At 39.4% G+C, this 14,513-nt stretch overlaps 2 protein-coding genes across 2 annotated transcripts; both read left to right on the top strand.

The window, feature by feature from the left end:
* The first annotated feature begins 2,303 nt into the window (after positions 1-2,303).
* On the top strand, positions 2,304-3,242 carry LOC139705875 (olfactory receptor 2L13-like). Its single transcript, XM_071612771.1, has one exon. The coding sequence runs from the start codon at positions 2,304-2,306 to the stop codon at positions 3,240-3,242; it is 939 nt and encodes a 312-aa protein (XP_071468872.1).
* Positions 3,243-13,049: 9,807 nt separating this feature from the next.
* LOC139705643 (olfactory receptor 2L13-like) lies at positions 13,050-13,988 on the top strand. The gene has a single exon (XM_071611795.1). It carries the CDS (start codon positions 13,050-13,052, stop codon positions 13,986-13,988), a length of 939 nt encoding a protein of 312 aa, XP_071467896.1.
* The last annotated feature ends 525 nt before the right edge of the window (positions 13,989-14,513 follow it).

Here is a 14,513-nt window from a genome sequence, read left to right as displayed (position 1 = left end):
AACTCTCTTCCACATTTTTATTCATTTTTACCAGAGTTATATGTTGTGACAATTGATTTAAAGTTACTAAATATAAATAATGACAACAAACTCTTAATAGCTTTTCTTTCCTTTGGAAAATTAATAATGCAAATTGCTTATACAATTAATACCTGGGACATAATGTGGCATTGGTATTTCTGTAAGATGGAAAAACACAAAGATATGAAGTCGATAATCTCATACCAAGTCTAGATAAATAAAGAAGTAAAAAACATAGACTGTAAATATAAATCATAATTTCTCCATATTTGGGAGAATGAATGATAGAAAAACTAATTTCCTGAACTGGGATGACTCAGGATAAAAGAGAGGTTATTTAGAGTGAAATTACAGTTATAAATTCCCAAGTAAAGGCATGGGCACAAAAATGAAGACAATATTATTTAGGAAGGGAATTTTGCTCATTTTATCTAACTTTGATTTTCACTCTAAATGATTAACAACTTTTACTTTAATGATCAACTCTGAAGATGAGAATTACAAACACTTTAGCTATAATTCCTAAGGAACCACTGCTCACATGCTTCCTACTTGCACAGCTCAGCATAAGATCCACCCTGCTGCCTGTACTGGGTAAGAACTAAACTACAAGTACAGGGAGATAAAGATTCATGTGCCCAAGATTCATGTGCTCTTACCTCGTCTCAAACATGTAATTAGGCATGATCTCTAAAGAGATCAAGACTAATACAAATTGAATTGAACAAATTGTTCTGTACAGAGTAAGACATTTTCCAATGGATGACTAAATGCTTAAAAATACAATGTAGGCACACAGGCTCATAGTCTGATATGCAGCATAACTTAATTTGAAAATATTATTATTCACATCAATGAAGTCTATTGTATATATGTTTCAAATGAGGACACAAATGCCTGAATTTATAGAATTTGGGCTATGGATACATTATAATAAATTATGTAATATAAAGAATAATTAACAAAATTAGGGCATTTAAAGATTCCTATAGAAATAAGAATATCTGTAAGTGTGTTTCTCCTTTATCTATACCTATGCTACATGTCTATTACCATGATAGTTTTAACTGCTGCTTTGAAAAACAGGGTGAGTTTTGCCAGTAAATGGATGGAACTGGAGTCTATCATGCTAAGTGAAATAAGGGCAATCCCCCCAAACCAGAAGTTGAATGTTATCTCTGATACATGGGTGCTAACACACAACAAGAGGACAGGGGAAGGATAAAAGACCAGTGGTTACACAATGGTGAGCCAAGACAAGGGAGTGGAAGGGAATGGGAAAGACTTGGAATGAATCTGACCTAAGGCTGCTATGTTCACATCAGAATACACCACATGAGACCCAACTTCATGTACAATCACAAGACTGGGATCCTGGATAGAAGAAGATACAATCCATGTTTGTATAAATGAGTCAAATTAAACTCTGCATGTATAACTAAAAGAGGAAATAAAAAAATCAGGGTGAAAACTACTTTGCACGTTATTTGATTTGTCACTATTGTCATTTGTTATTTGCTTATATGAAGAATAAAAACATGCATGACTTACTTTGTTTGTTTTAGAGTTTGTAGGGCATCAACAATAGAATGTCGTCAGGGAAGAGCCACTATCCAGAACACATTTAAATTGGGGTGAATCTCACAGGACACACAACAAGTTTACCTTCAAGAACTTTTGGATGGTGGCCCACTTTGAGGGCCAGCAGAGCAGCTTCTGTTTAGGAGGTGAGCAGCACAGCTCTGGGAGAAGACCCTGGCTTACTCAGCTGCAGTAGTGCCAGTGGGGAGGGGAGAGCAGGCACTAAAGGTGTGGAGGAGGCGAGGTCACTGAGGACGCAGACTCAAGCACACAGGGCACTTCTGTGCCCCACAGGCCATGTCTGTGGTGAACCTGAGTGCTGAGTTGGGGAGCTGGGAAAGCAGGATCCTGGCTTCCTCCAGGGCTGAGCCTGGTGCATAGTCCTAGGAATGCTCCTGCTAGGAGTCAGCAGGCAGGAAGGCTCCAGGTACCTCATTGGGTTTGACACAAGTGGTACTTGAGTTTATATCTTAAGACCTTACATTTGTCTATGACTTGCTGAGATGGTTACCAGACAGAACTGGGCAGGAACATTGAGTTTAGGTCTTAAATTCAACAAAAGCTACTGTTGGAGAAATACAATTCTTTCTAAACAAACACTAACAAAGATGATTCTTTTTATTTTCCTCTTCTATTTTCTTCAGGTTAGTTCTTAGTTTTTATTTTGTTTACATCTCAAAGAATTAAAGAAGTGTGTGTTCATGGATAAATGGAACGAAACTTCAAAGGATTTTATTTTGTTGGGTCTATTACCCCCAAACCAAACTGGCCCACTTCTCTTGTTCCTTATCATATTTGCATTTGTTCTTGCCTTGGTGGGGAACTCCGGAATAACTGCCCTCATCTTTTTGGACCCCCGGCTCCACACCCCCATGTACTTTCTCCTCAGCCAGCTCTCCCTCATGGACCTGATGTACATCTCCACCACTGTCCCTAAGATGGTATACAACTTCCTGTCTGGCCACAATAGCATCTCCTTCCTGGGGTGTGGTGTGCAAATGTTCTTCTTTATAAACATTGCATGTTCTGAAGGCTTAATCCTGGCCTCTATGGCCTATGACCGCTTTGTGGCCATCTGCCACCCCCTCCACTATCCTGTCCGCATGAGTAAAATCATGTGTTTGAAGATGATCATAGGAACCTGGATACTGGGGTCCATTCACTCTCTGGCATATACCACCTATGCCCTTCATCTTCCTTATTGCAGGTCTAGGGCCATCAATCATTTCTTATGTGAGATCCCATCCATGATGCCTCTGGTCTGTATGGACACCTCGGTCTATGAGTACATGCTGTTTGTGAGTGCAGTCCTGTTTCTCCTCCTTCCTTTCCTTGGCATCACGGCCTCCTATGGACGGGTCCTTTTTGCTGTCTTCCACATGCGCTCAAAAGAGGGGAGAAAAAAGGCCTTCACCACGTGCTCCACACATTTAACTGTGGTGATATTTTACTACACACCTTTTGTCTACACTTATCTCCGGCCCAAGAGTGTCTGCTCACCCACAGAAGATAAGAACCTGGCTGTCTTCTACACCATCCTCACCCCCATGCTCAATCCCATTGTCTACAGCCTGAGGAATAAGGAAGTCCTGGGGGCCATGAGCAGAGTATGGGGGATACTCTCCTCCAGGAAAAAATGATCATGGCTGTCCATGCTTCTCTGGATTGCCTCTTTTGACACAGATTGTAACTCTCTCAAGCACTGCTGACCTATAGATGTATAATATGATCCACACATATAAGTAGATTTCTATTGAGATATTCATCAGTAAAATTAATTAGATGATACATTGATTATAATGTATAAATATAATAATTATTACATGTGTTAGAGAGAAAATGTTTTTGTTAATGCTACTACTAACAAATTAATCTTATATTGTACTATATAGTATACATTTCTTTTTTCATATACTAATATTAATAAAATATTTGTTCTCATGTTGACAAGTATAATTTTTATATGTTTGACATGAATTATTACTGTGCCTGAATACCTTATTTTCATTCTAAATTTGCACAGCCTTGTGGGAGTTTTAGAACCCATACCAACTTGCACTTAATGTATTTCAAATATCCCAAGGTCATATTTGCCTTTGTCTATGGACAATAGGACCTCTTGGTGACTTGCACTCTTCTCCTTTAGGAACTGATGTGCCTTAATGTTCTATGTTCCTTTATTTGGGATAAAGAATTCTACTCTGAACTCTTTTGAAAAAGCCACTTGTTTTCTTTTAATTTTAGCTTAAATGCTTGTAGAAAAAATGAACTTCAAGTGGCCCCTAGGGTCCAACATTATTACATCTCTAATTATTCTCATTGCACATAATATGGAAAAAACATTCTTTCTTTGATACTATACTTTTTTTTCATTGTCTTTTAAAAATTTTTTGATGCATTACAGGCCTTGATCCTTAACTTCAGTAGGAGAAGCATCTTGGCTCTTATCACCACTGGCTCTTCTGAGCAGCTCTTTGGGGTCTTCTTTCCTACCATCTGGGGAGTCAACACAGTGTGCCTCTCTCAGGTGCATGGCTGTCCCTCCCCAGCCTCACAGGCAGCCTGTGTCTGCAGGTATCACTGTGTCCCATCCTTTCTTATCCGTCTGCCTGTCAATTCCATAAGCCATCAGCCACAAGCCCAGCTCTTTCCTAAAGGTAACTCTCCATCCCATGTCCTGGCCGATTTCCCCAAACCTGGGCTTATGAGCTGTCTTGAGGTCCCTTGACCTGACAGTCCTAGAGTGAGTCAGCACATCTAGCTGAGGTGTGACAGGTGATAACTTCTATGAATTCTATCTCATGCATGTGCTTGGCATTGTTTTTGATGTACACATTCAGCCTGATTCCTCTGTGTGTCTGAAGATTTTGTGGGCCACCAGATATTTTCAATGTTTTTCTTTTCTTTTTCAGCAAGGATTCCTTTTTTAATTCCCTTTTGTTTAAGAACCAGGGCTGAGACAATCAGATGCAAATGTCAGATTGCACATAACTCAGAAATCCTATGGAAAGTTAAGAGAAGGATAATAGTGACGGAGGAGGATGATCTCATCTTTAAATATTTAGGAGTAAATGAAAAAAAATTGTATAATCATTTAGATATGAAGCAATGATATTGAAGGGTTCAGTTTTAGGCCCAAATGCCTATGGCCTCCAATTTACAGGACACTTGTATGCGCACTGTGTCACCTCAAATGATGCAAGCACTCAGTATTAGTGACTGCAAAAGCATCTACTGTAGGAAGTACCTGCTATTCTTCCAGACTTTAAAGAGAAGTAATAAAATGAGTTGTAGTGTTGAGGTAAATCATATAACAAAAAATTAATCATTACTACAGTCCACATTATCACACTGCTGAACCACATTGTGAAGAGAAAGATAATCTTCCTTCAAAAGAAGATAGGAAAAAAGTACTCATTTGTTTTTTTCCTAAATCAAATTCTCCTAAATTAATATATGATAAAATGTATATACATACACTGTGCATTAAAAAATCATCTAAAGAGACACCAGGTGCTATAAAATCTTCCTGTCATAGTGGGAGGTGAAAAAATGAATAACATGAAACAAAATATAAAGACTATAGATTTACAGTTGTTTTACAAATGACTGAAATGATGCATAAGCCATAGGAAATGGGGTACTGTGAGGTGAAGAGGAACTGGATAATTTTCCCCAAGAGGCATCGGGGTCCAACAGTCAAGACCACTTTGAGTAGAATCTGTTAATGTGGTAGAAGTTAGGGAAATGTTAACACTGCTAACTCCTTCTACATGACACAGGCTAATGTCAGGAAATTCCAGGTAAGAAGAACTCCTGGGTACAGTTACATGACAGTGGCATTAACATATTATTTTCCTGAACCAGAGGACCTAGAAGGGTAAAAGATTTCAGAAAGTCATTTCTGATTGTCTTGGAGTTCTCCATATTTACAGACAGTAAAGAGTTAGTGGCATGAAAACTTACTTTGTCTCTGAGCTTTGTAGGGATGTCAGCGTAAAAATCAATTAAAAAAATAGTTGAATCTCTAACAAAGGATTTCTATTTGAGAATACAAATAGGATTGCACTGCAGGATACTGATTCATGAACAGTGTATGTTATGGTGTCTGGGGAACACAGTAAAGGTTGAGGGTTTATTAAGAAGAGGAATCTTCAGGAGTTATTCAGGAACCTGGCAAACTTTGAAAAATGAGTCCAGCAGCAAATTGTAAAATTACTCTAAATATAATGTCAGCAATTGCATCAAACGATGCTAAGAACAGAATTAGAGTCTCAAAGCAAAGGGCTTGGCCTTCTGAGACAGTTTCCAGAATAGTCCTTCTGGCATCTCAGCTGTACCTTAGCTGGACATTCCAGGAGTTGATCTGTCTGTCTCTTTTGCAAGCTCAGCTTCCACATTGGCAAGAAGGGCCTCATGGAGCCCATTACTGACATTATAGAACACATTCCCTCCAGTTTTCTTTCCACTAAACTAAGTTCAGAGAGATGCATAAATTTCCCAAGGCCACGGTGTTTCAGAGAACAGTGGCCAGGCTCCTGGATCCCTCCATTATTAAGTGCCTGGAATGAGAACAGGGCTTGCACTCAGCACTTCTGCTGAATTCAGTATCCTTCAGCTTCTTTCCAAGGACAGCAATCGAGATGAACAGCAGAGGTTGTACCTTAGTGCATTCAAGCTGTGATAACATGACTTCCTAAGGTAGGGAGCATAGAAGCAATGTAAATCAATTTCTCATGGCCCTGGACGCTATGAAGCCCACTATCATGAGGGCTGCAGATTCAGTGCATGGTAAGGGCTGTGTCCTTGTTAAACATGGTGCTTTCTTGCTGCATCCTCACATGGTGGAGGGTGAACCAGCTCCCACTGAGCTATATTCCAAAAGTACTGATTCCATTTATGACACCTGAGCTTTATGACTGAATAGTCACCTTCCACACATTCTACCTCCTATAACATTACATTGGGGTTAGGATTGTGGCATGTTTGTTTGGGAGAGAACACAAACCTTCCCACCATAGCACATTCTCACCAGTACCCAGGTTTACATAATGTTCTTCCTTTCTTATCCTCTGATTCTACCCTTCCCAGGGCAGTTTCCGAGCATGCTACATATTCATCCACCCCCTTCTTCAAAATAGAAGGGCCAAGTTTATGTTTTATGGCTGTGCTATTGCCATGTTGAAATTTTAAATGATTTTATCTAGGCATGCATGAAAGCTGAGGGGCTAAGCTGGTGGCAGCATTGCTTACCGTTTAGTTCAGAAGCAGGACTCACACACTTACTCTCAAGCAAACTGTTGACAGAGATATTAGTTTTTCCTTTTCATGAACACAAACACAGTTCTTGGAGAAGCTCATGGTTTCACTGCACCCTCTTGAGACACAGGGTTGGGACTGGGTTCAGATGATGGCAGTTAGGGCAGCAGGAGCATAATATTTCAACACTGAAACTTCCTGATCTCAAGAGTTGCTAACCGCTAAATTTTCAGTGTGTTGTGGCATATGGGTAGATATTTAGGCCAGTGGAAAATAGTAGAGCCAAGAAATAAACCCTCCCATACGTGACCAAATTATCATTGTAAAGGGATCCAAGAACATCTACGTGGGAAGGAAAGTCTTTTCTATAAAATTTGATGGGAAGATTGGTTATTATTTTGAAAATACTGAATCTTCATATTTACCTTATACCATATAGGAAAAAAAAAACAAGTCCAAATGGGTTAAAGATCAATATGTGGAAGCTAAAAAGTGTTGAATAAAAGCATAAAGGCAAACTTAATGTGCTGTCCTTCACAGTGATTTGGTGGATATGACGCCAGAAGAACAAATAACACAAGGAAAAATAACAGAGTCAGTGAGAATGCAGCACGCAGCACAGGGAGCGATTTCTAGCACCGAGTAAGAAGTGAAATGCAGAAGACACAACACCCACACCTTAGACAGCGTCGATCAGAGAGTGAGCAAAGAACCCAAACAGGCTTTGGTTTCACCCAAGAAGACACACAAATGGGTAATAAGCACATTAAAAATGCTCACCATCAAGGATTACTAGAGAAATGCCCATGAAACTCACAATCAGACACCCTTTCACACATTCGAGAAACAAAGCAGAATACATGTTCTGAGAAGGGTGTGAGAAGTTGGAAACTTTGTATGGCTGTATGGCTATTTGAAGTGATATTGCCCTTGTGGAAAACAGCAGAGTGAATCTTAACATAGTAAGTCTATCATTAGTAAATGACTCAGTGATTCCAATTCTGTGGTGTATCAGAGAAACCAAGGCAGGTTGTGAAACTGCTCTGTGTAAGCTATGTCCACTCACAAGAGAAACAATGAACAGATTGTGGTGTCCACACACAGCGGAAGCCATTCAGGGTTAGAGAGAAGTGTGTGCTAACAAGTACTGCAACAAGGACAAACGCTGATGGCTGTGTAGTCTGTGAAATAAGCCAGTTACAAAAGGACAGGTATTGAATGAATTCACTCCATGAAATACGCAGTCATCACATTCATGGAGACAGGTAGAGGTTGTAACCAGGGGCTGGGACAAAGGAGAGAGGGGGAGGTACGGTTTATTAGGTGCAGTTCCACTTTGGGCTGATGAAAATCCTCTGGGCATGGCTGGTGCTGATGGCTGTGCTCACCATGAATGCCCTTGAGACACAACAGAACTGAACACTCAAAGGTGGTAAGATGCACACTTTATCTTAGTATCTCACCTCCACCTTAAAGCCAAAACATTTAATAAGCTGAACATTTTCAAATCTTATTCCCCCAATGTATTTTAGTAAAATTAAGGCAGAATCCTGAGTCTGTATGTAGCAATTGATATTCCATGACAGTAGGCTGCTGATAATTTGCAAAGAAAACTTGAGGAGAGAAAATTATTTTTGTAAATGTAATTCTGAATTAATTAGAGGCCAGTGGATTACAAAGACACTATTCTGTATAACTTATATAAAGAGCTTAAATTGTTTAGTTATTAGCAGGTTAAAAAGAGTATTTGAAATTAGTAACTCAACTGACACTATAAACCTCTTTAATTTGTGTTTTATATCTGTGTGCCAAGGACAAACTTGCCATGAGACAGTCAATATTGTCCTGATTTATTGTTCTGGGAAAGGAGAAGCACAATCGATATTATTCTTGTGTGTAGTGCTTATTTGAACAACTTCTTGCTTCCTGTACACCTGGCTTTATTGTCGCTTACCTTGAACTTGATCAGATCATAAATATCTTCGTGAAAAATAGTTCTGACAACCTGAGAATTTGTGTTATTTCCAATAGAAAATTGTCCTTACTCAGAGAATATTTTGACAGAGAAGCACCTGAATAAGTTTATTACTCTGTAGATCAAGCTGAGGATGCACACATTCTACATAAGGATTAATATTCTTAAGTACTGCCTGCTTCAAAATGAAGGATGTGTTTCTACATTTTGAGACACAGTGCCTCATTTCATTGCATAGACCTCTAATCTTCTACTTTTAATTAGAGATAAAAATGGGATACTGCAAATGCCTGATTTTAGTGATTCATATATTGATAAAGTATAGATTTATCAAAGGCATCATCATCATCATTGGGATGAATAAGTGAATCACAGAGATTTAAATATGTACTCAAGAACATACAGGGTCCTAAGATAGGCACTGGGGATCAAGGGGGAGAGAGTTCTCAGAGTCCAGGTAATGCAGCTCCATTGAAGCACAGATGTTCTCCCTACAAACTGCTCTCTTGGATCAAAATGCTTCTCAAAGAAAGACCATTCCAAAGTGAGTGTGGTGTTATTAAATTTGGTCTAATTGACTGTATAGATGCAGCAAGAGTGGTAATTTTCCATTAGAGACTCCTAGGTTGGCTTGCAGGAATTTTTTCTAAGAAATCTGATTGTACTTTGAAGCCTCTAACTAGAATGAACTGATAGATATTTAAATATTTAACACATAAACAAGTAAATGTCTTCCTCTAAGATCCTCACCACTCTCTACCATGCTTTGCAGAAATTGAAATTGCTTTTTTTCTTCTCCACCTGAGATATCCTAAGGGTCCTGACCTTGTAGAGTGAACCAGGAATCAGGTCAGTTTTATCAGGAAGCTTTAGATTATGGACTCTGTAGGTCCAGAGGCAGTCCTTAAGAAAACTGGTTGCAGCTTTATCCGGCCACCAGCAAGAGGAATTATTGTGCATGACCCTCAGGTACCTAGAGTTGACAGCACTGTAAAGTGACTCTTCTGGAATCTTGTACAGATGAAACAAAGAGTGCTCATTAGAATAATTTTTTTTTTCTACTTTGACATCTGTAAGAGTAATTACCACATTCATAGGAATGTTTCTGGAGAATTTCTGTCTTCATTAATATTCTCAAAAATCAGTTAATTATCTTTCTGCATTTGTAAGAGAGTATTTTGTTGCAAAATAATTTAATTTACTCACATTTTTTAGAAAGTGACTAGACTGTAGAAGATAATTGTTCTCTCTACTATTGCTGATATCACCCATCTCAACACTGATTCTTGCTGATCCTCAGGTTTTAACTTACAAAACAAGAGGATTTGGTAGACATGACTTAACACCCCTACAGCTCCTCATCCTGTTCTGGAATGACTGAGCTCATCCTTCTTGAGACTAATTCTCGGAAGCAAGAGAGAGCAGCAGCTGAGTGGGTTGGCTGATTTATTCCACACTTCAACCAAGTTCACCTTGAAGCTAGCAAAGTCAGGTGAAATGACCAAGTTTCTCTCCCATGGGCTTGGACCCTGGGGATCCATTAGAGGAAGAAGGACATGTAAGGCTTGAAGGAGGAAGGTTCTGTGCATCAGAGGCAGCAGTTCATCCTTCTGTCCCACTCTCCAGAAGTAAGTGTGGCATGTTTGAGTCTGTTTTACTGGAACAAGGGAAGAGCAGAGGGAGATGACTGAGCAAAGCAATAAGGAAGCAGCTCCCAAGGTGAGGAGCTCTGAGAGTTCAGCATAAGAGAATACTAGAGGTGGGAGCCCTGGGCACTGAGTGTGTTCTGAGAACTCCCTCCTGGTGCCTTTGGCTCCTCACATCAGGAGAGCTGGGTGAGATCAGGGCCAGCTGCTCAGTCTGAGCACTAGTTGCTTAGCCTGGCAGAGTGTGAGCACAGCTTGGGGTTTAAACATTTTAAAGAACTCAATGAACTATTGGGTGGGAATGTTGTAAATAAAAACAACTACTTCTCTCAAAACCCAGTCCCAGATTTCAGATGATGTAAGTCAAAACACTATCACTGTACTAAGTTGATTTGGGTTAGCTTTAACTAAGAAGATGTTTTGGAGGTTTTCTTATCATAAGGAAACATTTATTTTGCAGAAAGAATAGGCCATGCCATAACAAATTGTAAAACACAGGAGTCAGTTTAAATGTAAAATTAATTGGTGTAAACCTGTTAAAATTCCAGAATATGCTGCTTTCTGGGAGTGTGATCTTCATTTCACTGGGTCTTCTCCACTTAAGGTGTGAATTTCTGAGTCTTCTCCATTGAAAAGAGAAGAAAAGGGAGGGAGACCTACTCTGTGCTAAACACAGTGCTCAGTTAATTGCATCATCACAGATCTCAGGTGTGGTTGATGGGAGTGAGTTAGCTGAGGCTCAGACAAACAATTGGCTTATTGGTCATGGGCTGATTATCTGTAACTCCTTTTTAAGGACATTAAGTCTCATTGTATTAATTATTATTGCTTTCATATAACTTTTGCAAAATGAACTCAGCCACCTACACTTGCTGCAGAGATTTGTGTTGGGTTCTGTCAAGTGAAGGTTATTTCTTTCAACTCTAAGTATTTGAGCAGTATGCCCAGTAAAATGACAAAGGGAGACCATCATCCTGATACACTTGTTGTCATGGAAGCAGTGCTCCCCAGGTTTTAGTGTAACCAAGAGAGTGGGGTTTCAAGAAATTCTGGCACATTAAATAAGGTCCAATACCCAATAAAGAAATTTGCTGGTCATCCATGGAAATAGACCCTCATATGTAACTCCAGTTTCCCAGATCCTAAAATTTAATTAGAGATGAATGGGGTACTGGAGTAAATGATATCATCCATTGTCTGACAGCATGAAAGTTTTCAACTTAAGAAAAAAGATAATGAATGTAGCAACCAAAATCAAACTTTTTATGATACTCTAGACTCTTTGTACATGCAAATGTAAATGTAAAAATAGGTCTCAATATAAATGATGGGACCATTTAAGATAAACTTAGAGCATAATGTGTGTTCAGTTCCTGGTATTAACAACAAAATTAAACCTGGAGGATAAAAAGAAGTGGAAAAGTACCACAAACAGTTCTCATGTCCTGCTTTTAATGCACATATACTACAAATTTATGTAAAAAAAATTGTCTTCTCAAATTTCATTAGTTGAATTATCATACTAATTCACAGAAAAAGCCTCTGAGGGTTTCCATTATCAAAACCAGTGTTGTAAATCCACCACCACAGTAGTTATGTTTGCTGCTGTGAAAACTAAAATGAAAGTGTTCTATATTATTTTTATGTCTTTTTTATGTGATATTTGCTTGCACAAAGAAAAAACATGTGTTTTTAGAATTTTATTTATTTTTTTTTGTTTGTTTTTAGAATTTTAGAAATTAGAAACCTCAACAGAGAGGAGACAAAACTCAGAGAATATAATATGATCATGGTGGGTTGTATAGGATACACAGTACCTTCACAGGACAAGAACAATGCTTTGGATGGTGACCCACTTCTAGGACCAGCCAAACAGCTTCCTTTTAGGAGGTGAACAGCAAAGCTCTGGGAGAAGACCCTGGCTTACTCAGCTGCAGCAGTGCCAGTGGGGAGGGGAGAGCAAGCACTAAGGTGTGGAGGAGGCGAGGTCACTGAGGATGCAGACTCAAGCACACAGGGCACTTCTGCGCCCCACAGGATATGTCTGTGGTGAACACAAGTGCTGAGCTGGGGAGGTGGGAAAGCAGGATCCTGAGTGTGTGTTTCTATTATCAAAACCAGTGTTGTAAATCCATCACCACAGAACTTATGTTTGCTGCTGTGAAAACTAGAACAAAAGTCTTGTATATTATTTTAATGTCATTCCTCTGGGGCTGAGCCTGATGCATAGTCCTAGGAATGCTCCTGCTGGGAGTTATCAGGCAGGAAGGCTCCAGCTACCTCACTGGGTATCCTGTGTCTGGAATAGACTTTGTATTCCAAGACCATGTATGTGTCCAGGATGTGCTGAGATGGTTACCAGAGAGAACTGGGGCAGGAACATTCTATTCCGGTCTTAGAATCAATTCAAGAAAAAGGTACAGATTGAAAAGAAAAGCAACAAATAATTCTAAACAAACACTAATAAAGGCAATTCATTTTTATTCTATTTTACTGTTTCAATACATGTTTAATGTTCACTTTTTATTTTTTACATACTTTCCAGGAATTTGAGGAACTAGGTTTTCATGGAGAAATGGAACCAAACTTCAAATGATTTTATTTTGTTGGGGCTGTTACCCCCAAACCAAACTGGCCTACTTCTCTTGCTCCTGATCATCTTTGTGTTTGTTCTCGCTTGTTTGGGGAACTCAGGGATGACTGCCCTCATCTTCTTGGACCCGCGGCTCCACACCCCCATGTACTTTCTCCTCAGCCAGCTCTCCCTCATGGACCTGATGTACATCTCTACCACAGTCCCCAAGATGACATATAACTTCCTCTCTGGCCAGACAAGTATCTCCTTCCTGGGCTGTGGTGTACAAAGCTTCTTCTTTGTCACCATGGCATGTTCTGAAGGCTTACTCCTGGCCTCCATGGCCTATGACCGCTTTGTGGCCATCTGTCACCCCCTCCATTATCACATATATATGAGCAAAAGAATGTGTGTGAAGATGATCCTTGGGTCCTGGACACTAGGTTCCCTCAATGGCCTAGTCCACACTGTGTATGCTCTTCATCTTCCATATTGCCGGTCCAGGACCATCAGTCACTTCTACTGTGACATCCCAGCCATGTTGCTTCTTGTCTGTACGGACACCTCGGTCTATGAGTATGTGATTTTTTTTAGTGCAGTCCTGATTCTCCTTCTTCCTTTCCTTGGCATCACTTTGTCCTATGGACGAGTCATTTTTTCTGTCTTCCACATGCACTCAAAAGAGGGGAGAAGAAAGGCCTTCACCACGTGCTCCACACATTTAACTGTGGTGACATTTTATTATGCTCCTTTTGTCTACACTTATCTCCGTCCCAAGAAGGTCCGATCACCAGAAGAAGATAAGAACCTGGCTGTCTTCTACACCATCCTCACCCCCATGCTCAATCCTATCATCTACAGCCTGAGGAACAAGGAGGTGCTGGGGGCCATGAAAAGAGTGTGTGGGATGTTCTCCCCCAGGAAGAAGTGAGCATAGTGGACCCTCTCCTAGGTATCGCTTTTCTCCCTGCAGACTGAGGCACCCCAGTGCAGCACTCATCAATAGAAATATAATTTGATTCTACATATGTAATTAGATTTCTAGTGACATGTTTAAAATCAAATTAAATATTGATTATCACATAGATTTATCTACATTAATAATTAATATTTATTTAGTTGAAAACAAAAATGTTAACATTAACAAGGTTGATATTATATTATTTTATATATTATACTCAATATAATGTTAGTTCACATAATATTTTAATGTGGTAATATACTGATACTTAATATTATCATTAGTATGTTTGACATTACACTCTTGCTTTGTTTATATCTCTTGTTTTCATTCTACATTTTCCCACATTGTGTGACTTTTATGTTATATCCAATTAGCATCTTGCACTGCATACACTTCAAGTTTCCTACAACCACATGGGGCCAGAGTCTCCTGATATCCAGCAATTCTGGGTGCCTAGTAGTCCTCTCCTTCGTGATCACATATGGGTTGTTG

This window comes from Marmota flaviventris, chromosome 5, assembly GCF_047511675.1.
Source record: "Marmota flaviventris isolate mMarFla1 chromosome 5, mMarFla1.hap1, whole genome shotgun sequence".
Taxonomy (NCBI): Eukaryota; Metazoa; Chordata; class Mammalia; order Rodentia; family Sciuridae; genus Marmota; species Marmota flaviventris.
Note: the sequence above shows the minus strand (reverse complement) of the source record. Positions and strands in the feature narration are given on the sequence as shown.

Bases quoted from the DNA above. Each gene is read 5' to 3' on its own strand.
- LOC139705875 (XM_071612771.1), top strand. From the start codon at position 2,304: ATGGATAAATGGAACGAAACTTCAAAGGATTTTATTTTGTTGGGTCTA.
- LOC139705643 (XM_071611795.1), top strand. From the start codon at position 13,050: ATGGAGAAATGGAACCAAACTTCAAATGATTTTATTTTGTTGGGGCTG.